The following is a 27,366-nucleotide window of genomic DNA, read 5'->3' on the forward strand; positions in this document are numbered from 1 at the left end:
ACAGAGAGAGAAGGATGGACAGAGAAGCAAAATCAGCAAAAGTGGAAGTGAAAGGGGTAGATCCCCAGGCAGAGACAGGGAGGCGGGTCCGGCTGAGTAAGAGAGACAGAGAGGGCATGCAGGGTGAAGAGACAAGCTGTAAAGAGGGGAGACAGGACTGGACCCAGAAGCAAGAATCCAAAAGAGAAAGATGAGCGAGCAGGAGGAGTTGGGGGAGGGATCAGACAGTGTCCCCAGCAGGGGAGGGGCAGAGGCTGCTCTGCAGACCATCCACACCCCCACCCCGCCCCGTAGTCCAGCCTCTACCCTGTGTGTCCCCAAACCAGACGCCCAGAGGCAGCCAAGGAAATGAGAAGAAACTGGATTCCTGGGCCAGGATCCCAGTGAGGAGCCACCAGCCTGCTGCACATTATCCTGTGAGAAGAGCAGCCAGGTGGGGCCCTGGGTGAGGTTGGACCCAGGAGGGAGAGGTCTTCCTAGCCCTCTCCCACCTGCCTCACCACAGCCCTACCTCATTTACACCACGAGAATGCTGGCTTCTCCCCATTTTACAGGTGGGAAACTGAGGCCCAGTGAGGGGAAGGGCTTCTCTGAGTTCTGTGTGTGTCCAGGGGCCATCTGCAGAAGATGACGCTGGCCCTCACTGGACTCCCTCCTGCCTGACTGCAGTGCACCAGAGCCGCCTTCGCCCTGGGGTCAGCGGTCAGCCTGGTGTTTACTGGGAGAGGAGGCCCTCTGGGGTGGAGCTGTGGGGAGCTGTGTGCCCCTAAGCACACCTAAGTGTCTGTAAATACAGGATGGAGTGGACGTGAGGCAGGGAGGCAGCATGGTGGTGACAGGCCCAGCCTGCCCAGAGAGCCCTGTGGCCGGAGGTAATTGGTGCCTTATTAACTGTCTGAGAGAGGGAGCCAGCCCCATCCCGGAACCTCCTCCACGTCCTTCACTCTGGGCAGGCCCAGCTCGGCTCTCCACACCCTGGGAGGCTCCTCACTCCGTAGCCCTGGCCCCATGGCCTGGTGGCCACCCTGCCCCTCAGTGAAGGGTTGTCTGGTCATTTCCAAGCCTCTGACCAGAGCTCCCTCCACGTGGCCGGGGTTCCCGGTCTCTCATGCTTTGGCGGATGGCCTGTTTACCCTCAGAACAGGCTCTGAGGACAGGGTTGGGGTGTGCCTCAGAGCAGGGTCTTCTGGAGCAGGACTTTTCCCTTCAAGTCATGGACTCCATATCCACTGAGGAGGGACACACACCCTTGGCTTGGGCAGCGGCCAGTTCTGATGCCGGTAGGTGCTGGGACCCAGCCAGGAGGGCTTGAGGGAGGCAGAAGGGGGAGAGCTGACTCCAGCCCCACAGAGGCCACTACAGGCTGGTGTGGGGGCGCAGCACCCTGGAGACAGGAACAGGAGTCTGCACAGGCCTGTGTGGGCTTCAGGTTCTGTGAGCGTGTCCACGGGCCAGGTCAGGATCCAGGCATCTTGGGTTACTGTGCAGGGGGGTGAGAGTCACCTGGGAAATACTAATTTATCCAACAAATAATTATTGAGCACTTTTCAAGTGCCAAACACCATTCTGGGCACCGGGGGGGGGGGGGGACAACTACAACCTGATGGCCCAGCTCCTTGTCCCCCTGAAGCCTAGCATATGAGCCTGCAGGCTCTGTGTGGGTGACCAAGCGTGTGACAGTGGGGGCATATGTGTGTGTGTGTACTTGCTAGAGGCCCACGTCCATCTGGAGCTGGGCAGGAGATGGGGGATGTGGAGGGGTTGTGACAAAGCAATTTGCCCAGGCAAATTAGGCAGCCACCAATCTCAGGATGATACAAGGGTCCTCAGGGCAGTACCCTCCAGCCCCCTGCATTTCCTGCCCCCTCTCCCAGGCCAGCGTGGCATCTGCCTTTCTTTGGATGAAGGCACTGCTGTCAGCAGGAGGCGCCATCAGAGTGCAGGCATCTCCAGAACAATGGCAGGTACCTCTCCTTGTTGGCCCGCCATCTCCCATAATGCAAAAGGGCCTCTGTGGCCATGTCCTGACCATTCCAATGGGGAAGGGGGAGCCACAGATCCTAAAAGGCCCCAAACTCCTTCACCTCCTCGCTGGTCGGCCACAAATCCAGCCCAATCGGGGAAGGAAAAATGGAAACAGCCTTTATCTGAGGGCCCGTCCTCACCACAACCCTGGGAGGCTCAGAGGGTAAGTCGTTTGCCAAGGAATGGCAGAGCTGGGGGATTCAGGAACCCCAGTCTGGTTTTATGCCAGCCTATCAGGGCCCCTATAGGAAACCCCAGTTCTGCTGGCCCAGGAACAAGTACAAGGACTGGGGAAGCTGGCCTCAGAGGCAATAGGATGGGTGAGGGGTGGGTGTGAGAGGACCGCCTGCAATTTCCCAACATAATTCAGGTAGGGTCAGGGGTGCATGGAGAAGGGAGCATCAAGGAGAGAGTGGGTACATGGGGAAGCTGGGAGTCACCCGTGCAGCCCTACCAGCTGGGGTTGGGCTCTGAGGAGAGGGCTGCCCCCACCCAGTTCCCCCTCCATGCGGCCTGGCTCGGGCTCCGCAGCCCTCCCATGGGCAGTGGTGTGGGCCCAGCCTCCAGAACCCACAGGCCTGAACCAGGCTACATAAGGGGGGGCTGCCCCCCTCCCCCGCCCCTGAGGCCTGGGCACTGTCTGGCCCCGCAGCAGCGGCCTCAGCAAATGCTTTTCCAGATGTGCCTTCTTCCTGACATGCCCGGGAGACCTGCCTTCCAGTCAGAGCTGGCTGTTCCCAGGGCCGTCTGGTCCTGGTCCCCACCGGATCCAGCGGGAGGACCTCCTCTTGGTCCAGAGGTGGACACACAGAGACTCACACACAGGCCAAGGATCGGCCCTGGGCTGTGTGGGGAGAAGACGCCCATGGGTGTGGCCGAGGCTGTCACTCTTAGGGCCAGGAACTTCTGTGGATCGCAGGGCAGAGGGACCGAGCAGACGGACCCTCCCTTCTGGGCCCACAGGGATTTCCCACCCATGGGTTGAGTTGTGGGGAACAATGACTTCATTCCCTCCAGGAGGCCCACCGGGAAGATGGAGTTCGAGGTGGGAGGAGACACAGACATCAGACTGGCTGTGACCGTCATCAGCTCACCAGCAGCTTGGATGAATTTCCCAAAATCCCTCAGGCTTTTCTGAACCTGGCCGAGTGCACATGGAGGGTGGAGATACAGAACAAAGTCCCTGGGGGTCTTAGAGAAGAAGCCATGAACACCCACTCCCAGAGAATCCCTCTGGTCCTCGTAGCTCTTTCCCGCAATAGGGCACTGGCTACCATACCACCCTGACCTTGACCTGGGCTGCCCAGATGGGGCCTGTCTGCCCCCATTGCCTGGGAAGCGAGGATTTGGCTCCAGCACAGAGTCATCATTCCTGAGAGGCGTGGCCATTCCCCTCCAAGAGGGAGGAGAGGCGGGACCGAAGCCTGGAGCACAAAGCCCGGAGACCAAAACGGAGACTCAAATCCTTGGCTACGTCCTCAAGGCTCTCCACTAACCACCCTGGGTGACACCTGCCGCCACCCCTTCCAGCCCCAGACAAAGGCCCGGGCTCCTGAGCCACCAGGCTCACTTTGCCCAGATGTTTGCATGCGGACCCTGTCTCCTGCTTCCTCGCTTCGCCAGCCTCCTCTGACCCCTCCTCCACAGCAGCACCCACAGCTACAGCACTGAGCTCACCCCAGCCTGGGCTGTCCCATTCTGACCTGGTCGGGCGAGGTGGGGCCCAAGGGCCTGGGTCTTCTCCCTACCCATCCACAGTATCCCCAGCAGAACCGAGTGCAGTGCCGGGGGTGGCAGGCATGATCTTGGAAACTTCTGCTGGCTGACTGTCCAACTCCCCCCAGAGATAAGGTACCCACCACTTAAAGCATGTGAATTCTTCCCTGTGTGACAGATAACTCCTGGCCATTGAGGCGTCACACGATCCCCCTTAAATCAAAACTGGATTTAGTGGCCACCAGTGATTCACCAGAGGCGGAAAGATTTAGTAATTTTCTAAACTACTGCCTCCCATTCAATTCTCCTAAAGCTGCCCTCACCCCCTCCCTGCCTACCCTGTATAATATCAAGCCTTGTTGGGGAGGTAGGGAGGGTGGGACAGTGTCAGACCTCTTTCTGGAAAGCAGGATTTTCTATGTTGACGTCTTGGCAATTCTCCAGCAATAGCCCTTACTTGATGCTACAGAAGAGGATCCAGTGAGACCATATGGGAAAATTCTCCCCCCGCCCCTGCCTGGCTAGGGGAGTTGGGCTAGGCTCTTAGGCCTGAATGAGGCACCTTGAGGACACGGGGCAGCCCCCACCCCCTTCATCCCCTTATGCCCCTCTCTGCCAAGACTGGAGGAGGTCCTCCAAGAGGGAGTGAGGTCACGTTTTCCCTAGCCCTACCCTGCGGGTGAGGAGGGCAGCATCTCTCACTTCCAGAAAATGCTGGTGGTGGCATTTGTCCCAAGCTGCTGACCACACCCTTCAGGAGAACACTGGCAGGATAGGGGGCTCCACCTGGAGCCGACCTCAGCATACTGGGTACCTGACAGGGAAGTGGGTTTGGAGCCTTTCCTCACCCTGGGCACACACATGGCACCCCCTGCTCCACTGGGCTGGCTGCCCCTGCAGCTCCCACTCGACTCTCCAAGATCCACACACCCTCCTGCCCTGGACCCTCAAACATCTCTTGTCTTTGCCTTGTTAGATCACAAAGCATCAAGACTTCAGTGGAGGAGTCTGAGAACAAGGGATCTGATGCCCTCATTTTGTACATGGGGAAACGGAGGCTCGGAGAGGCCAGGTGATGTGCCCGAGGTTCTTTGGTAGGTCAGAGTGAAGCCAGGACTGGAGGGCAGGTCTTCAGGTTCCTGCCAAGGCCCGGTCTACCAGCCTCACCTAGCATCTTCCTCCCACCTTCTCTGCTGGACAAGAGGCCACCTCCTCCTTGGGCTCCAGCAAGGACTCAGAGAAGTGTCTAGGCAGCTGGAAGGTATCTTGGGGGAGCCTGCCTTCTATGTCCTGTGCCATCCCAGCCGCACCTCTGGTCATTGGCCCAGAGGGAGTGTCTAGGTGGGCACTGTAAGTCCAGCAGGCCAGGACTCTAGGCTCCCTGTTGTCTTGCTCCCGCCCTTGCCTGGACACCCCTGTGCCCTCTGGCCACCAGGCCTCCCTGCCCTCCTGTGGATCCCACTGCCTCTGCTCCTCCTCACAACATCTCCCAGCGCCCTGCCTCCTCCTGAGAACCATCCTGACTGCTGGGCCCTGCTCCAGCAGTCTCTTGCTCCCTTCACACCTGCTGGATGCCATAGCCTCCTCTGGGCCCTGCTGGGACAGCTGGGCACTTCATGGGCCTCAAGCCTCGCTGGCTCCATGGCATTTCCAGCTAGCACACCACCACTGGGTTCTAGCAGTGGGAGCAGGTGCCAGCTGGTTCTACATCGTGCTCGCTCCAGGCCCCACAGTGGAACTGCCTGGGTCCTGCAGGTTCCAGAGCTTTAGGGAAATTCCTCTTTCACTGTGCTTGCACCTCATCACCACAATTAATACATTTGTCTTTATATCCACCTAATCATCAAATTTCACTTTCAATATTTTTTATGGAGGATGGGACCCACAAAAGCAAAAGAACCCAGAGCTCACAAAAATCACAGTGCGGCTTAGAGCGCCCCCATGGCCACCACCACCACCACTGAGGCCAAAGGCAGTATTTAGGGAGAGGCCGGAGATGGGCACGCTCCAGCAGTGCTCACTTAGACTGACCCCTCTGACGAGTAAAGTGTAGTCCTGGGCTGAGTGGTGTCCCCAACTCTCTCCTTCATCGTGAGTCCTTCATCCCTCTTGCCCGCCCTGCCAAGTCACACCTGACCTGGGTGCTACAACACAGGCCAGTTTGACCCTTCCTTCTCCCTGACAGTGAACCGGCTTACATGCATGTGTGCATACACACACACACACACACAGCATATTCTCACACACATGTATACACATATACACAGACATTGCACACAGATACACATGCAATGCACACACATTGGTTTTCATACACAAAATACATGTTGCACTCATACAAACAAGTGTGCATGCCCAAATATATACACCTGCACGTGCATACACATGCAAACACACAGAGTAAAGATATACATCATGGCCCACAAACCCCTGCACCTCTGAAACCCTCTGCCACATACATTGTGGCCTCTGCTGCCTATATCTTGAGCCCGGGGACATCTGCACGGCCTCTCTGGCACCTGCGAGCACTCATGGCTGCAGCTACCCATGCTGTTCACAAGCCCGGGACCTCCCTTCGCTCCTCAACATGAAGCTGAAGTTAAATGGTGGAGAGGAGGAGCCATGGGAAAGAGGAATGCAGCGGTGGGCATTTCTGTGACACAGTGGCTTTGTGGATTCTCTCTTGGAAATTATCTTATCTCACTTCCTCTCCAGATGGGACCCGCCCTCAGCCCTGAGTGGGGATGGGTACTGTCACAGTTCTCTGCTCACAGCCAGGTGGGGAGCAAGCTCACTGTGCAGGGCAGCTCGGGCAAGTTTCCAAAGGTGAAGGGAACCAGCCAGCTGCCAGCCCACCAGCCAGTATCAGGATGGGTGTGCTGAGCCCCTACAGTGCCGAAAGGGGCAAGGCCAGCTATGGGGACCCCCTCTTTCACTCTTTGATTTTCTAGAATTCTGTGGGCTGGGGCTTGTGGGGGTGAGTCCAGGACGGTGGGAGGAGGTAGGCAGAGCCGCCCTTGTCCGCATCCACCGGAGACCCCTCCCTCTGTGGTCCAGTCTGGGGATTCTATTCATGTGAAGCCAACATTCCTGGAGCCCACAGGGCCAGCAAGATCATCTCACACAGGCAGATTGCTGTCTTGCCTAATGAGAAAATGATGACATGGCCCCCTGCCCTGGGCTCCTGGGCCCCGCAAGGGCTCTAACTCCCCAGCCTCCAGCACCAGCAGCCTCACCCCAACACACACACCTCCTGCTTTGTGCTACTGTTTTACAGGTATAGCAGTCAGTCCTAGGAAGTCAGCTCACAGGGTGCCTGTGTAATCCTTTTCAGGGCCCTCCTGCCACCAAGACTGGGCATCTCTGATCTCCTGAGTACTAGACCATTAGGATAGGAGGGGCTTCAGGTCATCAACACCTTATTGCACAAAGGTAAACTGAGGCCACAGACTAAAGTGGCTTTCCCAGTGTCATGCACAGTGAACTAGTCTCAGCCTAAGCCCTTTCCCCACCGTCAGAGCGGATGTCAGGCAAGCACACAGTGACCAGGAAGGACTCGCTGCTTGAGAGAGGCAGGACTCACCCCTCCCGATCACCCCCTCCAGGCTGACATCACTGGGACCTCTGAAGAGCCAGTGCCTGAGGAGTTGAGGCAGTATTGCCCTAAACTCAGGAACCCCGGGCCCCCTCATGTCAATCCTGCCTCTGTCCAAGGCAGGGTCGGGCCTGAAAGTGAATAAATAGAATGTTCGCAGCAGGTTAAGAGGTGGTGAGAGGTCTTACTATGAGCCCTCCATGTTCAAGAGCCAGATGCCCTGAAAGTGGCTATTTTTTGAGTCAGCGGGAAAAGGGACCCACTGACCTGGATCAGCTGCTGGCATCTTCCCCTCATCTGCCTCTCATCTCTACCCTGCCAGTCAAAGGACAGGGGGGCAGAGGGGGATACCTAGACTTGAGTTACCAGGTTGCTTGAGGGGGCCCAGACTCACAAGTACAAAGCAGTTACAGAAGAGCCCGGGCAAGGTTCCCAGCTGGTGGGGAGGGAGTGATCGGTGAGGTCAGGAGAAGTCATAGAAGCCTTCTTGGAGGAAGATGACTTTGAATCATAGAATCTAAGAATCTGAAGGGATCGTACTGGCTGCCTAAAAATTTCATTTCGTCAGACCTTGGAAGCTCTTAATATTTTCCCTGCCAGAGGGCTATGGCCTCCTCTGTGGATACTTTTCCCCCTAGGAACCTCTCATCTGCTCCTGGTGAGGAGCTCTTGCGGTTAGTGAGTGGTTCTTTATATGTCACTTCCCAGCAATGCTGCCACCTTCACCAGCACTGCCTTTCAGGGCCACAGATGAAGTGTCCCCCCCTAACACTAACCAGCAACAGCTTTTTGCAGAAGTGGGGACTTAAGGACTATTTTTCAGGGGCTATCACCTATCAGAGGAGCCATCCCCAAGTTTCTCCGTCCTTCTGTGCTCCTGCTTCATCCTGGTGGTGATAGGGAGCCCAAGCCCAGCAAGATCACACCAGGACAATTCCATTACCCCCAGGAGTGGCCAGGAGCAGCCACTGCCCAGAGCCCAATACTGTAGAAGGATGACCTTGGTTCATGAGAGCAGACAGCCGGTCCATGGGGGGTCCCCTGTCCTGGGGCACATGCCCACCACCTGCCTCATCCTATAGATGACAACTTAAGAAGACTCCCATCCCATCTCCTCAGTGACCTACGCCTGCTAGAGAGCACAACCGAGGACCAAAATCAGAGCCAGGGCTAGTGTGAAGGGGTGGGGTCAGCTTGAGCAAGGCTTCAGAAGAGATAAATTTCGTTGGTAAAAAATCAGGGTGAAATGGGAGAATCATTACTGGTCTTATTTCAAATATCTTTTACATCTGTTCCCAAAGCATCTGAGGAGTCCATCAGTGCTTCTCAGACATTGATGGGAACATGAATCCCCTGGGGATCTTGTTAAAATGCAGATTTTGATTCAGCGGATCTGGTGGGGTCTAACAGTGTGCATTTCTAACAAGCTCCCAGATGATACCAATGCTGCTAGTCTCAAGACCCTTGGTCTTGAGCAGCAAGGAGCTGAATTACCAAAGCAGGTAAGCAAAATAAACTCCTGATCTGAGTCTAGTTAAAATACAAACACGGAAAGGAAAGAACCTTCTCATGATACAGGAGAGAGATTGCAACCAAGTATCATTTTCCGTTGGAGTTTCCTGGAAGCCATGGCAAGAAAGGAAAGAAGTGTTTGCCTACTCTTACTCGATGATAAGAGACACAGCTCTCTGTTATCAGGAGAAAGTCTTTCCCCTGATTCTGGCTGCCCAGGAAATTGATGAAGCAGCCCTCACCATCAGGAGATTTGAGAAACAGGCTGTCTTTTAGGGGCACAGCTGGCCTTTCCATGAGAAGGACTGAACCTTGGCAGACCCGTGGGATGCACCCCTGAGGGACACAGCACCCCCTGTGCCCAGCCCGAGTCAGCGCCATGGTCAATGCCCACGGGAGACGGCTCTTCCACCACCTACTGGCTCAGACACTAGCTGGCTCAAGGGCACTGACAATAGAGGAAAACCTGGAGCTCTGAGGCTTCACCACTCAACCCTGAGTGTTCAGAAGAGGGCAGCTAAGGCCAGGGCCTGAGCCTCAGGAAGGGGTGAGGTGGACCTGTGGGCAGCGGAAGAACCCCACCTCTTCCCAATAATCAGGAAAGGCTTCCCGGAGGAGGGGACATGGCAGACAAATCTGTTTATGTAAAGGAAGGGAGGTGGTCTGCAGAGAGGAAAGACAGAGCAGAAGGAGGGATGGAATGGGGTGGGCTTCCAGCTACAGCAGAGGTGGGGAGGTTCCCTACCGCCCCTCTCTCTGCTGCTGGCTCAGACCCGCAGAGGCACACTGGAGGAGGTGGGATGGCACAGCGCCCCCCTCACACCCGGGACATCCTGTATGAGTCTATCTTCTCTTCGCCACCCGAATCTCTGCTTCCCATCCCAGTTGGTGTGGAGGGGGAGGCCTGGGCCCTGCCTACTCAGGGAGCACCCACGCCAGGGGTGGAGAGGCTGTGGCCTCAGAGAGCTCCAGACCGGGGACGGTGGGAGCTGGGGCTGAGTGAGGAACTCCAATATGGCCTCAGAACATGATCATGGGCATATCCACGGACTGGACCCAGGAAGAGAGAGACTTGGTCAGCCTCATGCCAAGAGGCCTTGGGAGGTCACTGCCCCTGCCCGAGCCCCTTCACTCGTAAACAGATTTGTTCCTATGAAAGGCCAACCCAAGTGGTCATCTCGGCCTGAAGCAGGGTCAGATAGAGCACAGCGGGGTCACCTGGGTGCTGGGTCCCCAGTCTTCCTCAGTAGCTCTTCCCATGGTGACTCAGAACTTGCCCTCTCTCCCCAGCCTTCTTTGTGATGAAAGAGATGTGCAGGGCTCTGATGATTTCTCAGAAAAGGAAATGGAAAATCTAGACAAATAAAGCCAAGGTGTGTCTGCGTTAGCAGGGAAGAAAGATAAAAGCTCTTGGCATTTTCTGTGATTACCAAAGTCATTGGAGGTGGATGGGGAGAACTGGGGGAAGGGGCATAGGAAATGGGGTTTGCAGGAGACGCTGGGGCTGGATGGCTGCTCCCGCCTTGGCAGGCCAGGCTTCCTTCTGAGCAGGGCCAAACAGGGACTCTGACCCATCCTTCTCTCCGGGCTGCTCGAGGGGAGAAGTCTGCAGCCTGAATTGAAGGAAAGGCTGGGCTCCCACACAATCGCTTGCTGGTATAGAAACCAGGACACTCGCAGATGTTTCCAGAGCCCCCAGAGTCTCAGGCCTGAGCTGGCGACAGGGCAGGAAGTAAGGGAAGATAGGAGAGGAGGGGTTCCAGGAAGCCCAGCTTCTCCTCCGCCTGCTTGACCTTCAGGAGGCAGGAGAGCAAATAGGAAGGCTTGGCACCTGCCTTGTGTCAGCCTGGGGCCCTGGGAGAGTGCCCTGAAGCTCCGAGACTCTGTTTCTTACCTGGAAGCAAAAGGTTGGAGGGAGATGCCGGTTGGGTGCTGGTCTGGGTCTTAACTCGCAAGCAGTCACTACTGAGACTGTGGGCCCACCTGTCTAGGGCCACATCATCCAAGTGCCTCATTTCACAAATGGCACACGAGGGGATCAAAGTCCAGAATGGGGAGGGAGGGCCTTACAGGGGTAACCAGAGAGGAAGACATTTCTCCATCTAACTCAGAAGCAGTAAGAACTGGGGAAGGGAGAGGAAGGACACCTATTTTGGGATGGGTTTGGAAAGGTATGAGGAGAGGGACTGACCTCCAGGGCTCAGCGGACAGGTTAAGGTCCAGCTGGCCTTGCTGCTTCTCAGCTTCCTCTTGATCACCCTTCTTGGACACTCAGTGAGTGAGACCCCTGCCCCCCAATTCCTGTGCCTTCCCATCCAACTCCCAGTAAAAGACCAGCATCTACTGGGCCCAGACTGGGTGATGGGCTCTGATCCAAGCACTGTACATTTACGCCTCACACCAAACTTCAGATGCATGGGAGGTGACTATTCCCATTTTACAGGGAGGGAATCTGAGGTTCAGAGAGGTTTTAATTTTGTTTGCTTGTTTTATAACGTAGGTGACATTGGAGCTAAGATCTAAACCCAAGTAATCAAACTATCTGGGCCCCTTTCTCACACTGCACACCCCATGGTGGGTGCAGGACAGATTCCCCCAAAACCGGGGAGAGAAGAGCAGATGGATAGACTCGGGACCTCTGATCAACAGGTCCCAGAGAGCCGAGGCTGTGACACAGCAGACATGAAGGAAGCGTGAACCTAGGACCAGGATCTGGGAGCTCTCTTTACCTTCCTGCCTAAGAAACTCCTGGTCCTCGGGAGTGGAGCAGTTTCCAGAATGCCCACCAACCTTCCAAATGGCCAGAGCTGGGGGGCTTCAGCCTCTGAGAATACAAATGAGGCCTCGAGGACCCCACCATGCAGAGGCCCTCCCAAAGGCCACCGAGGGACTGAGAACCGTCCTGCCAGACTGGCTGTCTTCCATGTGCATTTGGAGGTGGCCAGGCCCAAGGGAGCTGACTGGTCCCGTCCAGCTGGCCCAAGGTCACCAACAGCTCTAGAAACAATGGGCAGTGGGTCCAGCTGTGGTCGGGGCCAAAACAAAGGCTTGGGCACTTCCTCACATTGAGGCCCCCTCCTTCATGGTTTGCCAAGGCAGGAGATGGAGGAAGCCTTCATCAGGAGGGCAGGCATGTTTTGCAAAGACTGTTCCCAGGAGAATCGCAGTCGCCACTGCTGACAGGGGAGCTGACAGAGGGGATGGTTACTCACGGCTGAAGTCTGCCTGCAAGGAAGCAGGGGAGAGGGGGACCTTAACTCCAGGCAGGCCCAAGGGGTTCCATCTTGCTCCCCAGGCTGAATCACTAAAATGCAGGGTATCAGCCTCCTGCTCCTCCTCTCCATGGCCCTAGCTTGGAAGTTGGCATCTTTTCTCTGAGCCACCTTGCCCTCCACATCGTTGCAGTTTTAGTCTTCTAAACCAACTTGGCTCTACTGCCGCCCTGCTCTGAAAACCCCCGTGGCTCTCCAGTGCTCACAGAGAAGCTCAAGCTTCTTCGTTTCCCGTGCAAAGTCCTTCAGGATCCAGCCCTAATATCTTCCATCTCCATGTCCACCCCCACCCCCTGGACTCCCCAGGCCCCTTTCCCCTGGCAACTCTGCCCTGCTCCCATCCCACCTGGAATGCCCTACCCCTCCAACTCCCCTACCCTCCTTCAGGGTCAGGCTTCAAAGAAGCAACTTCTCCCCTATACGAGTTTCCTCCTCTGAGCTCTATGCCCCCAGTAAAATCCAAGAAGAATCTGAGCCCAGGAATTTGGAGAACAGGGTGTCAGGAGACCAATTGATAATGGAACAATTCTTCCTCAGACTAAGCTTCCCCACACAGCAGTCTGTTGACACAAGTGTCCTGACATCATTGTTAATAGCACCCCCTCAAGTTTGGCCCCTGTGCTGGGGCAGAGGAGGGGTGAGGCAGAGGGGGTAGGGCCCAGTGTCCCCAACCCGTGGCCTGAGATTGCCTGCCCAGGGTACCCCAGCAGCGTCCAGGGAGATGGGGAGAAGGGCACTTATATCCCAGGGCTCCATTCTGCATGGAGGTGGGACTTGGCTAAGTCTCACAGATGTCCATGGGCCTTAAAACAGACCTTGCCAGATAAGCACCCAGGATCACCCTTATCAGAGGCCACAGGAAAGGAGCCGGTTTTAATCTCAAAACCACACCTAACTCAACAGTTTGGACACCTCAGGCAGCTGGGCTGCCTGGCAGCCCACACCACCCTAGCCAGACACCCAGTGTCTGAGGCTGGAGCTGGAGCACAGGGTGAAGGGAGGGGGCAGGTGTGGGCTGGAAGGGGCTTCTTCAAAGAGGAAAATGAACCTTGGGCTTCATCCCCCATGACAGGACTGGTATGGGTTGCTGGCGAGAAGGAGGGAGAGTGAGAAGACCGGGACCTCCAGGTCAGGGATAAGGAAACACAGCCACAGTGTGCGGTATAGATGTGTGTGTGTGGTAGGCATGCACACACACACACACACTAAAGGGGGAAACCTGTAGCTGTGTGACCTACCCCCACTCACTGGGCTTTGGGCTTGTTAGAGAGGAACTGATCAAGGACATCCAGCCAGGTAATCCAGGAGGTGGGGTCTTAGACACAGGCCCTGAGGGATGGGCAGTATTTGACAGATGGACACGTGAAGCTGGAGGGTAGGGACCCAGGTGCAGCAAGGAGCACCAGGGAAGGCCTCAGGCAGCGAGGAGTTCACTGGGCAAGCAGCTGCTGTGGTCTAGGGTGGGGAGTGCATGGAGATGGAGAAGGGAGTGGGGGAGCCAGAATTAGAGGCAGATTAGAATCAGCCTTCCCATCATATGTGCTCCTTTCCACCTGAAGACCTTCGTGGTGATTTGGTTTCCAAGAGACGCCTGTGAAGAAGAAAAGTCCTAGGAGGACTCTTAATTACGGATTTCTCTCTGATCAGTTCCCCCATTTGTAGAGAAGTCCTTCGGTGTCTTCCTGAGGAACAGGATGGGTATTTTATGGGAATGTGGGCTGGACAGCAGGATGAAGCACCACGATATGAAAATGGCATGGAAGGAGGGGTGGGAAGGCAGACTGAGTACTTGGCCAGGGTGGGTGTTCTGCCCCTTCTCATGCAGACTGGGTCTGCTGGAGCAGTGACTCCAGCAATGTAGAGGCCCCGGCAGCATGCACCCCGACCCATGGGAAGTCTGCCTGCCCACTGGTCCAGCCCCCCTCTCGTCCTGCATTAAGCAATCTCCATTAACGCAAATGCCTGGCATTTTTGCCTGGTAATTATAGCTCCCACAGGCCTGTGAGGATTAGGGCATGATTAGGGAGTGAGGAGGACTCTGGAGGTTGGAGAGAAATACTTGCAGATGGACTCGGCAGCCTCTTTACCCGCTGCAAGTGTCAGGATCCCGTAAGGAATCGGTGGCCAGTGAGGATCATCCATGGGGCCACCACTGGCAAAGGCCACAGCATTGGTCCCTCCATCATTGGCTCCTTGCTTTTCCACTAGGACTGCTCCCCTGGGGCCACCACAGTAGCCCCTAGATATGCCCCTTTCTCTGCCCCACACCCACCCCTTGCCAAGGAGAAAGGTGAAGGAAAGCTCTGAGCAGTCCTTATCTCCAGAGAAAACATCCCCATCTCAGGACCTGCTGTCTCAGGTCTTCACCTCCTCAGCCCCCTCTCCTAATCCTAGGAATCTCTCACTCACGTCATCCCCAGTGAGACCAACCGACATCATGGGCCCTGGTGGGTTCACTTGGAAGGATCTTCCATCCAATTCTCTGCTTGTCAGAACCCATCCTGATTCACGGTCGAGGTTAGCTGCGGTACCGAAGCGCCTCTCCTCACTCCTGCTGGAAATACGAAGAGCAAACACTTCCCCGGTCCTTGTGATGTGCAGCCCTGCTCCATGTACTCACGGTGTGGTGACGCGCCTTGTCCTCATTACGACCTGATGAGAGCTCACTTTAGCAATGAGGAAACAGGTCCAGAGAGCTTATGTCAAGTGCTCACAGCTACACAGGCAGGAAGCAGTGATTCAGGACTAAACTCGGGCCTTCTGGTCCCGATGTGACTTCTTCCCCGTGTCTATATGGCGCTCCACTTGCTCGCTCCTTCCGTACTTCTTCATTATGGGGAAGACTTCTGTGTTTCCAAACTGTGACTGCACTAAGCTCTAGGGCAGAGCTTCTAAGGCTCCCCTCTCACCGCTCCCAGCCCTCCCAGGAACCTGGGCCCACGGCTGCCTGCTCTTCCATCGGCAGTGCCTCTGATGGGCCAGGCCCCAGCCCAGCCCCTGACTTCTGGCTCAGACACACATGGAGACCATAGGGAGCAGTCAGGTGGGGCCTGGATGAAACCCCACCTTAGGATTTCCCCCAACACCCCTCTAATCATTGGCCCGGCTCTGATCCCCAGAGAGTTCTCATGGCTCTTCTGGAAACTCTTACCTGTGCCTCCGCTGTATAGAACTTAGAAAGACAGATGCGAACGATTCTGCCAAGGTTGGCCCATCACACCTGCCAGCTGCAGGAGAAGGTGAGGAAGCACTGGGCTTGCAGTGGAGCAGGCCAGCAGGTGGCGAGGGCTTCATTGGGGAGGCATCCATGTGCTGGGCTCCCCTTCCCCACTTCTTCCTAATAAAGCATCTCCTCTCCTGAAGCCAAGGGAGGGAGGCTTCAAGAACATGCCTCGAAAGCCTGTCATGTGAGCCCTACAGTGTGGGACTGTCCTTGACTCCCGCCTGGGGATAATAAGACACCACTGCTCCGGATGGGTGGCTGAGCAGACAGTCAGCCTGAGAGGAAAAGGTCCGAGGAGGTGAAGATGTGCTGGTGCTTTGCTTGGTTCAAACACGCATCCTGCAGAAGAAAGACTCCAGTCTTTCTGGAGGAAGGGAGGTTGACTCCACTAGAAGGGGGGAGTGGGGCCAGTGCTGGGAGCCTCCATGAGCTCCAGCTTGGGGATGAGTCATCTGACTCAGGAGGGACCCCTGTGGGTTAGAGGTCCCCCATAAGACTAGCAGGAGGAGGAGGAACTTTCCAGTGATGAGAGCATGAACTTAAGTGTTGCCATCAGCCTGGTCTTAGTGTTCACACTGCCAGAAGAGCAGTGGAACCAGACTGCCCTTTCATCCAGAGACCAAGAGACCAAGACCATTGAAAAGAAATCCAAGCGGAAATGCAGACAATGCCCCTTGGTCTCCGAGGGGGACTGGTCCAGGAGGCACCAAGGGTACCAAATCCCAAGGATGATCAAGTCCCATAGTTGGACTCTCAGAATCCACTGATGCAGAATCCATGGATACAGGGAGCCAACTGTAATGAGAAAGAATAAAGCTGCTTCCTGCTCGCATCCCACAGAGGTCTGCTTGTTCAATAAACTGGCTCCCCTGTGCACGTGGAGGCCAGAGAGGGAGCAGCCAAGCCCAGGTTCAGCCCTTGAGAGGCCACTCAACCCTAGGATATGGTTCTTAAGCTTTTGGGGGAAAAGAGAGGGACTTGTTGCAAGATCAAATCTGTGAGGTAAGCTACAGATTCTTTCCACAGAAAATTACACAAATGTACACGTGCACAAACATTTTAATATAATTTGGGGGCACTATGGACCCTCACCCACAGTCTCCCTCAAAAATTCTGGGAAAGCCATGTGCAAGGAGGCAGCGCCTACATTTCATTCTTACAAGTTTGGCACCAGCACCATGGGCTCATTCTGATTTGTAGACCTGGAAGAGGGTGGTGTCGGGCTTTGCTCATCTTCCTTTCCAGAAAATTCCAGGCCAGGGGCGTCATACTGCACTTGTACCTGTGTCTTGGCTTCTAGAAAAAGCGCTTTTGTAATTTGTTGGAACTGATCTCCTCAAGCAATGCTGGGAATATTTTGATTTCTCCAGCTCCGCCAATGGTGCCCTGGTCAGGAGGTTAAGTGTTTTATTGAAAAGACACACTTTTCCTTCCCAGGCTGATAAACAAGGCTGCTGCAGGGAAACTGACTTCCTCCCCCGGGTCGCTCAGCTCGAGCGGCCTAACCCTGGCCAAGGAAAACAAATGCGTAAACATTTCAGGGACATATAGGAAGCGTTTCTGCTGGACGCCTGCAGTGAATGGCCACTGGAGTTTACACAGCAAACCCCACAGGGGCCTCGGCACAGCCAGGACAAAGCACTCCTGGCCTCTCACTTCCCTCCCGGCTCCTACTTGCTGCTCCCCAAAGACCCATAGTCCCGCCACTGCTTTTACCCAGCCCGCGAAAGCACTAAACAGGCTCTTTAGTGGTCACCACCAAACGCCAGCTTTGCCTGCTGTATGCTTGGCTCTTAAAGAGAAGGGGGTCTCCTTTCAGCCAGCACTGCAGAGGGAGCACAACCCCCAAGCTGTTTGTGTCCTGAGCCTTAAGGGGGGACATGGAAGCTGAGGACTGGCTGCCGTCCAGTGTCTACGATTCTCCCTGGGTCAGGGCAGATGTGGGAGGAGCGCGTGCCTGGTCCTTGCGTGTGAACATTCTCCTCTGCAGGCCCCACTCAGAATCCCAGCTAAGCACTCGAGGGGTACAGCCAGGCATGTAGGGGGTGGTGGGGGGACTCTTCCATGATGCAGCTCCTGACTCCCACGTGGACAGCAGGTGACAGAGGTTCCTGGAGGCCGTGTTCTACTTCTGGGTGCCCTCGCTCAGTCCACTGTTGGGAGCCACTCCAGAGGGGTCCGTAGCTTCCGTTTTTGACAAAACTCTCTCTGGTCTCCTTCACCAGCCTCCCATTGCATTTCTATGCTTGCTCGCGCTCCTCTTTGGAATCCGTAGGACAAAAATTATTGGAATGAAGGAGGCTCCGAGTACAATTTTCTCTTCATGGGTGACTATGGAGTCTTCCCCGTTCCCACCTACTCTACCCTTCCCACCTACTCTACCCTCAGTCTGGAGTGTGAGGATCTCCATGGGCTCTGCCCACCCACATCTCATCCAGTTTTCTCCACACATGCCCCACTGCAGTCACACAAGGGACCATATCTAATCCCTCTTCTCATCCTCATCTTACTGTCCTCCTGGACCAAAAGGTCCCTCCCTAGAAGGTTCTCTTCCCCAAACCTGTTTGGCCACGTGTAGCCTACCCTCCAGGTGCACATGTCCATCCTCATGGGGCCTCACAGGCATCCAGGTCAGCCCTGAGATGGGATCCCAGGGGGCCTGAGTTACTCCTGGTCAGCACAGCTTATGGAGTTTGGTGCCTCAGACATGGGGCTGTTCAAAAGGCAGGCCAGACCATAAGCCCAGCCAGGGACACCTCTGAGCCACAGGGTATGGCTCATATAGAGACTCTTGCTGGGTGATGACTGAGCCCACAGGTCTCCAGGGCTCTGGCCCCCTCCACCCGTCACCATCCCCCCCAGCTATGAACCTCGCAAACCTCATGCTTCCTTTGCACCAACAAAACAAATGAGACTGGCCCTCAGCACAGATCTGACTCCTGGTTTATAGAAGCCAACTCTCAGAAATAACGAGCGCCCTGGATCCCTCAGCTGACCACATCAGAGGTTTGACGAGGGGACGGCCCAGCAGGGAGCAAGGGAGGGATGCAGAGAAAAGGCAGCAGAGGTCCCACCAGCCTCCCTTGGAAGTCACAGCTCGGCTGGAAGGGGCTGCACAGCAGTGCACTGGGCCCGAATCACTCCCTGGCAGGCCCTTCATGGAAGAGACAGGGAGGTTTCGGACGCTTCTGCAGTAGTGCTGGTTCAGGTGCTGGCCCAGACTTGTTCCTGAGGCACAGGGCTCCGCCATCACCCCAGTGATGAGCGCTGGAGCCATGAGGCTCATCCCCACAGAGGGTCACAGGATGGGTTCCGAGCCATTCCAGTTCACTGATGCCCCCTTCCACCTAAGAACAGAGGGACAGAGAGAGCTGCGAGGCCACAGAGGAACCATCTCTTGTCCTCACTCACCTGATCTCCTGTCTCCAGGGCTTCGAGGATTTCAAGTTTCATCATGTCCACATCACCCCTCCACACCCACAGACAAACCTACACACCAGGTCCCTATAAGACAAATGCACCCAAAACCCCTCGACAAGCCGAGTGATCTACAAACATCTGAATCCAGTCGCTCTCCAGGGGGTGCTGGATGGTGGCACTTTAAAGGCACATGGGAAGACCCAGATATGGAGAAATCCTGGAGGTTTCAAAGCACAGAAGGGGGTCCAGTCGCCGGAGCCCAGAAAGGTAGGCAGGGGACATAGGGAGCCCGCAGGGGCGGCACCACACAGGACCTAGGAGGCCTTGAAAGGATTCTGGCTTTTGCTCCAAACACCATGAGAAGTTAGTGAAGTGCTGTAAGCAGTTCAGTAAAACACAGGTTTGCATTTTCAAAAAATTACTTTAAGAAGCCTTAAGAAGATAATTAAATAGGAGTCCAGAGTTAGACAGGGCTTCCCTGGTGGATCAGATGTAAAGAATCTGCCCACAGTGCACGAGACCCGGGTTCGATCCCTGGATTAGGAAGATACCCTGGAGAAGGAAATGGCAACCCACTCCAGTATTCTTGCCTGGAGAATCCCATGGACAGAGGAGCCTGGTGGGCTACAGTCCATAGGATTGCAACAAGTTGGACACAACTGAGCAATTAACACTTCAACGGTTAGATATAATTTAATAATAGTTCAATCCCCAAATTAAAGTTATTATAGGAAAGACTAGCATTTAATTTTAATATTAATACATGCAATTAGTTTTCTATAAAGGACTGAGAGGAATCACATTTATAGCAGGTGGAATATTTCAGAAAAATCTGGCATTGTGTGCATTATACACAAACATACATCCTAACATTATACAAACCAGGAAACAGATGTTGCATACCTCAATAGCAGTACTAGAACATGGAGTTTGAGGTTGGGTTTTGAAATATTTCCCAGGGTGTGGGGTTTGGGGAGCAGACATTTTCAAAACCTAAAGTTTTACAAGTCAAAATTGAAACTGCCACAGAGAGGGAAGAATGGGACACTTTTCTTACTTTACTTGTACATCTGCATTGGAAAGCCCAATACAGGCAGACCTCATTTTATTGAGCTTTTCTTTATTGCACTTCACAGATACTGTGGGGTTTTTTTGGGTTTTTTTGTTTGTTTGTTTGTTTTACAAATTAAAGGTTTATGGCAACCCTGCATCAAGCAAGTTATCAGCATCATTTTCCCAACAGCATTTGCTTACTCTGCAGTTCAAGCTGTTTCATTATTACTATGTTTGTTACGGTTATCCACGATCAGTGATCTTTGACATTATTACAAAAGATTACGACTCATTGAAGATCATGATGGTTAGCATTTTTGGCAATAAAGTATTTCCTAATTAAGATATGCACATTGTTTTTTAGACATAATGCTATTGCACACTTGACAGACTACAGGATAGTGTAAACCTAACCTTCATATGCACTGGGAAACCAACAATTCGTATGACTCGCTTTACTGCATGGGTCTGGAACGAACCCACAACATCTCTTAGGTCTGTCTGTATCTCTGAAATTGCACCTGCAGCAAGATGGGAGTGAACAGGTTCTCTCAAAGTAAGACTGTTGCATTTTCCAACAGGGTGCTTAAAAGTACCATGAAGTTTCAGACGTGGTTTGCCATAAAGCCAACATTTTCCATCTTCATGAATAACCTAGAACCCCACTGAATTTCTCTCCTTCCTTCCTCAGGCTTCTGCCCTTTGCCTTTCTTCACGACTGTGCCTGCCTTTTGGGACCCCATCTATGTCTCTGAGTTTCCAGTTGAGAGGGACAGCCTTGCAGAGGCAGGGGGATTCATACTCATTCTGTTCTTCCAACCTACTTTCCTCCTGATGACCAGCAACTTCTTGGTCTCTGTAAAGACTGTATGACCCCCATGGAGTATTTTTCACACTTTACATCATTCCATTTCCCTTCAAGTGAGCAAAAAGATTTCTTGTCATTTGGAGAAGAAAAAAAAAATCTTAGTGTAATTTTGTGCTTCTTGCTCCCATAGAAAGGTGTGGTGTGGGTGACAATATTTGCATGTAGCTCAGTTTGGAACAATTAGTATGGCATTCTCCTCCTAGCTTCACCGAGGCCTCCACCCTGTCCAGGGCTTCCATAACTCCCCAGGGGATGTAAGAATGTAACGGCTATCATAGTCTCAACACCAGGCACAGCCCTGCCCTGTGTCATGCGTGTCAAGTGACAGTTCAAGAAATTTTCATCTGGTCCAAATATGAACCCTGGAATGCATCTTCTTGTTAAAACACTCGGCATAAAAGGCTGTGGATGATGGAATAGCTCTCAGCCACGAATGTTAAACTATTTTAAGAAACCCTCCAAAACTAGCTCTGCATTCCCTTCAGTGTCATTTGGTAGCATCCTGGGATGCTCCATGATCGCACTCAAAATGGGGTTGTATGTTTTTTTGGCAAATTAGCCCTTTTCTTCCTGCATAAAAGGCTAACAGAGGTAGCATTTCATCACCCGAACCATTTGGTCCCTGGAATTCTTCTGGTCTCAGATACTCAGATGGAGGTCTGGATGTGCAAAAAGTTTGCATACATTTCTAGAAGAGAGTTTCTCCCAAGAGTAATTGTTGGAAAAACTACCTTAACAAGATCCATTCCAAGCCCAACCTGTGATAAGAAATGCAGGATAACCTCTCGTGTTCCTTCACGGACCCAACCTCTGCTTCACCATCAGTCATGTCTTATGCATCAACAAGGTCAGCATCACCTGATCCAATGGAATGTGGATTAAGTGATTCTTTGGTACCCAAGTACTTTAGACAGTATCCTGAGGTCCTGTGTTGTTGGCACTGAGATAGATCTAGAAGAACCTATTAGACACTCTGGGGTTTAGCTAATTTGATGGAACCATCAGCATCAGAGCATCCATCACTGCTTAAAGGAGAGATACTGGGATTGTGTCTGGAGACAACTTAGCAGCCCTGGAAGGAGTTAGGCTGCTCCTTGATGAAGAGTGCCCACTGCCTGAGTGCCCACTGCCTGCCCTACTTGCGCAGGACCCTGATGACATCTCAGGGTAGCTAATAGAGGTCCAGCTGGTGGGGAAGATGGATAGAGCTCTGACTTCCACAACCAAGCAGGCTCTGGAGGTAAGATGAGCTGAGAAGGGCTGCGGTGACCACAGGTTCCAAGGGAGCATGTGGACCTACGGCACCTACTGGGTTAACAGTACTTGAGCAACCTGCAGCCACACAAGGCAGAGCCTCATTGATTCTACTATGCAACTTGAGGTTTTCAACTTGCTTTCTCTGTTCATCATCTTTGTAGTTTTGAAACACATCATTAAAAACCTTTCACTGTTCTGTTAAGATTTGTAGAGGAGCATGTGTGTATGTGTGTTAGTCGCTCAGTCGTGTTTGACTCTTTGCCACCGCATGGACTGTAGTCCACCAGGCTCCTCTGTCCATGGAATTTCCCAGGCAAGGATATTGGAGTGGGTTGCCATTCCCAACTCCAGGGAATCTTACTGGCTCAGGGATCAAACCTGGATCTCCTGCATTGCAGGCAGGTTCATTGCCAACTGAGCCACCAGGGAAGCCCCATAGAGGAGAATCAGCTTCTGTCAAGTTTCCATCAAAATCTTAGACACTAGGAGCACATCCTGAATCCAGATGCCCAGATGAAAGGCAGAGAAAAGAGCAACATTCCTGCCCACAGCCTGACTCCAGACAGGCACCAGGGACCCAGATTTGCAAAGGAGAAACTACTGCCAAGACCAGTTTGGATTCTTGCCTCCAGTCATGGAGAGAATGAGGGGAAGAGTCAGAAATAGAGCAGACTTCCTGTATCCCTATAAGATCCACCCTCAGCCTGGTCCCCAACGCCCTTCCCTCATCCCTCTCCATCCGTCGCAGCCTCACTCTCCCCATACCAACAGGCAGACAGAAGGTTCTCCTCTGAGCTCCCAATGTGACAAAACAGAGTTTGGCTTCAGTGCAGGGGTGAGTCACTCTCATCTGCTGCTAGACGCCCATGTCACACCAACCAGTCACTGAGTCCTAAGGTCAGGCTGTGGGGTTGATGTTGGCTTTGAGGCTTTTCATAGAGGTAACCAACCCACCGCACCCTGGCCAACAGGTGCTGAGGCAGGGAGAGTAATAGAAACACAGAAAGAAAGCAGTTTACAACTACAACAGGAAAGTGGACATGTTTCAAAATTGAAAGAGCTGAAACGCTGGGATGCTGTGTTTATGAAGGGGATGAACGGTTCCCCAGAGGGGATGGTTCTGAAAGTCTATGGGCCAATTACAAGGATGAATAAGAATTCTAAACATGCAATCAGGGACTGATAGAGAAAGGGAAGGGTGAAATGGAGTGGCTTCTCAGTGGGCAGGCAGCATCAAAGCTCACTCAGCTATGAAGAAAGCAGTGGAGGGTTTGAGAGTTTGGAGCAGGGCTCCTCAGCGTGGGCACAGTGGGTGTTTGGGGCTGGATAGTTCTGTTGTGATGGCTGTCTTGTGCACTGCAGGACATCTGACATCCTCCCCCCAACCAAGGACAACCCCAAATGTCCCCAGATGTTGCCAAATATCCCCTGTGGAACAAAATTGGCCCAAGTCAAGGACCACTGGCTCAGGGGTTGAGCTCAGTGAAGATGCGGTGGTCCCCAGAGTTCAGGTCCACTCAGCGTCATGGGCAGGCCCATCTCATGATCACGACTGAATCCCTTTCCTCTCAAACAGCCATCATCTAGCAGAGCAGCAGTTACCTGCCTCCACAGAGTCTCAACACTGACAGAACTGGTGTATTTCAGAGGTAAAAAAAGATGACTTGCTGTACCAGCGAGGAGAAGAGGGCAGGCCCGCTTTTAAAGCCACCAGAGCTGACCTGTAGAGATACACCCCAGAATTCCTCTCACTCACTTTGGATTTCCAGACAAGCATCCAGTGTGCCAGCATCCCATCCTAGGTGCCAGCCACTGGCAGCCAGAGCAGCTACAGGATGAGCCCCACGGGCTGCCTCTCACCTGAGAGCCTGGCCAGAGCTGTGCCCTCTGTTAGGGGAATCACATCGACTGAAACCACCCATCCTGGCCTGGAACGATAGGAACCAATCGCGTGAGTTACTTTACAACAGGAGGTCCTGGTAAAGAACACGGAACAAGCCACCATCAAACTAAAGAGTTCGGGAAAGGTCAAAAGGAGACGCCACATGTCCAACCACCTCCCAGAATCCTTTTCGCTGGCATCCATCTTGGCTGAGCAATGTGTGCTTCAGCAGCAAGGACCCTGAGTCAGAATGATTGGCCAGAGACAACCCAGAAATTAATCCCATCCCCATAAAACCTGAGACTGCGAGCCACGTGGCAGAGCAGTTCTCCTGGGTTCCCTTACCCTACTGCTCTCCACCCGGGCTCCCCTTCCCAGTAAAGTCTCATGCGCTGTCAGCATGTGTGTATCCTCGGACAATTCATTTCCGAGTGTTAGACAAGAGCCCACTGTCGGGCCCCAGAAGGGGTCCTTGTTCCTGCAACACCTCTACCTGCAATGACCATCCTCCCTTTCCACCCCGCATCCTTTGGGGTCAGATCTAGGACCCCTCCTTCCAGAAGTATCCTTCCTCAGTACTGCTGTCAGGCTCTCCCCACCATACTGTCATGGCATCTCCCTCTCCTGCTAGCCTGTGAGCCCCTAACGCACAGAGCTGGTCTCACTTGCCTCCATCCCCTCCATGACCGCTGGCTCAGTGCTGAGCTCCCAGGGGTGCTGCTGAGTGACCACGCCCCCTGCACACCCACTACCCCTGCTACCCCTGCTCAAGCCTGGGCACCAGCAGGAAAACCTGAGTCTTCACACTGCCCTCCCAATCCCCTTTGACCCCAGTGGGCACTGAGATCTGCCCAAGGCCCCCCTCCCCTCCCTTCCCTTCTGCCTCCTCCCATTCTTCCTCCTCCCCACCCATCCTCGGCCACCTCACGTGTGAGTCCCCCAAGGTCTCCAGAGGAAAGGGAATGCTTTCTCTCAACCTCACAACAGCTCAGGGAAGGCACCATTATACCCAATCGACAGATGGGAAATGGAGGTCCAGATGGAGCCAGACCTGGAGCCATATGACAGTAGCAAAACCAGGACTCAGTTGGGGTCTCCAGACTCCGTTCAATGCTGTGCATCATGGTGTCGCATATTCCATGAACAAGGAACACCACGAGCCGTTGTGCCTGTCGACTGCAGAAGAGGGGCTCTGGGCAACAGGAGCACCCAGGGAACCCTCCCTCAGCAGGTGAGAGGCACTGTGAAGACAGCACTGAGGCAAGAAGGGTGTTTGCAGAGATTCCTCAGGCCGTAGCGGGGAGCAACAGAGGGAGGTGGGTGCTCGGCTACAGCCCCTCAAAGGCACCGTCCCAGATGAAATTACATTTTCCATTTTTCGTCTGATCCTCCAAACAGAAACATCTGTGGCCCAGCCCCAGGCCCCAGTTATGAGTTCTTTCCTCTTTTCTCTGGCCTGTTGACAATCGTTTCATTTTTTCTCCCCCATTCTACTGAGGCTGGAAGCTTGAGAGAGGTTACTGTGTGTGCCTTGTTTGGAAATGACTACAAATTAGGCTTTTTTTTTTTTTTTTTTTTGCTGAGATGACTAGAGAACAGAGGAGGGAGGAAGGTAGGGGACAGACACAAGCAAAGGTAACAGGAGATTCTATGAGGCCGAGGCATGCGTTACACTAGACAGTGGAGATGGTCCGGGACCTGGGGTGGGTTCCAATTAGGATGCTCTTCTCCGAAGTCTGGCAGTCTGGTCTTTTGCAATGTCACCATGGCAACAAAACCATGTGGCAATAAGTCACCCTGCCCATTCAGTGACCTTCCATTGGCTGGGACAGCAAGGGCCTAAGCTCCAGGCCCTGCACCGCTCTTGACTCGGGGTGTGGCCTGGGGCCAGACCCCAACCCTAGAGAACCCTGTCCGTAGAAGGAAGGGCCATGTCAGATGTTGTCCAAGGTCCTTTCTGTGGATCCAAGCAGGCTGCCAGATGGCCAGGCATGTGGCGTGCCTCATGCGGGTTAGTGTGAGTGTCAGAGGCTCTTAGGGGGCAACAAGATCTGAGTCTGAGGGTGGGCAGTGCACCTCTTCCTGGATTACAACAGAGTTGATTCTGAACTTGACTTCTGTCTGTTTGTGAACTCTGAGAGCAAGATGCAAGTCTCATTCAGCTGTTTCTTGCATAGAGTCAAGTCCAGAAGTTTCATGAGGTTGGAGTGATGATGGAGAAATCCCACCTGCCCTCAAGTTGGTCTATGCTGCCGTGAGAGCTCGCTGCCTTTCAGCAGGTGCTTGGACTCTGACTGGCCTTGGAAAGGACCTGAGTTTGAGCCATACCCGCTTCCTGTCAAGGCAGTAGGACCTATCCCCCAAGAGGCCAGGCCCCAGCTCTAGCGGGTCTCGCTGACCTTGAAGGCCACTTTCCCAAGTTTCTCCCTTTGAGCTGTTTGAGAATCTGGGATGAAAACAAAATGCAAAGCCTTTGTAATCCAACCCCTTGGAACAGGATTCCAAGAGGCCGGGCCTGCTGTTTCCCATTACAGTGGTATGTTATCTGACGGGTACACAGGGGGAAAAATCCTGCATTCCCTCTACTCACTCAACCACTCAGCTTTCCGGGAATGATGCTGGGAAAAGTCGTGCCATCTTAACTACCCAGAAGGACCCATCAGGGTAGAGCAAGTGATGGGAGAAGTTGAATTGGTCTTAGCAAAGTCCACACAGGGGGTGCAGCACTCAGACCTGGGGGGGCAGGGGGCAGCCAGAAAAGCCAGGAAGGAAGTACCTCAGGGCCAGTGTGTCATAGCAGGCCAGACGCTGGAGGCTCAGCATCTCACTTGACATCTGACCCTCACCAGGAAGCCAGGGAGGATGAGGAGGAGGTGAACACCACCCCCACTAGCCACCAGAGCATCAGTTCTCAAAGGGCCGCCCTAGGACAGCAGCACCTACAGCCCCTGGGAACTTGAGAAATGCAGATTCTCAGGCCACATCCCAGACAGACTGAACCAGAAGCTTGGGGGTGGGTGCAGGATTTGTGTTTAACCATGCCCCTCCAAGGGAGGCCCGCTGAAGCCTAGGGACCATGCTCTAGAGCAAACCTTCCCTGTGAGGGGACAAACACAGACATGTGGACCACTGATCCCCTCAGACCTCAGGGAACCATGTGGAGTCTGGGCCAACCAGGGGCCCCAGGCCAGTTGTCCCAAACCCTGTGTGTTGCCCACATATGATGATTTTCTATCGGTGACAAGCACTAAGGAGCTCTGCTGGAGGAGATGCCGGGACTCAGTCTGGCCCAGACTGCTTCCGTGACAGTGATCAGGGACAGAGGAGGGCGGGGCAGGGACTCAGCCTGGACCTCCTGCCCCGGGCCAAGGGCTCAGGGCAGCCTCTCCAGATCATTTCACATGCTGTCATCTCACTGGTTCATTTCAGGGCCTGTGGCCCCACCCCGGGGCAGGGGTGGGTCCTGGGAAAAGAAACAGCTGACAGAAGAGGGAGAGGAGCCCCAGGCCCACGTTCACACTTGGATGTCTCTGGACTGACCAG

General features: G+C 54.0%; 1 protein-coding gene and 1 pseudogene across 4 annotated transcripts in view; both read right to left on the reverse strand.

Moving 5' to 3' along the window:
• Nucleotides 1-18,269: 18,269 nt before the first annotated feature.
• The window catches only part of MINDY4 (MINDY lysine 48 deubiquitinase 4), a 112,605-nt gene continuing 103,508 nt past the window's right edge, over nucleotides 18,270-27,366 (reverse strand). For all 4 annotated transcript variants that reach the window (XM_081534806.1, XM_081534804.1, XM_081534805.1 and 1 more), the window contains one exon: nucleotides 18,270-18,690. In XM_081534806.1, the coding sequence (XP_081390932.1) occupies nucleotides 18,642-18,690 (49 nt within the window). In that variant the 3' untranslated portion in view covers nucleotides 18,270-18,641. The remainder of the gene's footprint in view (nucleotides 18,691-27,366) is intronic.
• On the reverse strand, nucleotides 18,807-21,661 carry LOC145523935 (oxysterol-binding protein-related protein 9 pseudogene; annotated as a pseudogene).

The sequence above is a fragment of the Giraffa tippelskirchi genome, chromosome 10 (genome assembly GCF_054371585.1).
Source record: "Giraffa tippelskirchi isolate mGirTip1 chromosome 10, T2T-mGirTip1v1.2.pri, whole genome shotgun sequence".
Lineage (NCBI taxonomy): Eukaryota > Metazoa > Chordata > Mammalia > Artiodactyla > Giraffidae > Giraffa > Giraffa tippelskirchi.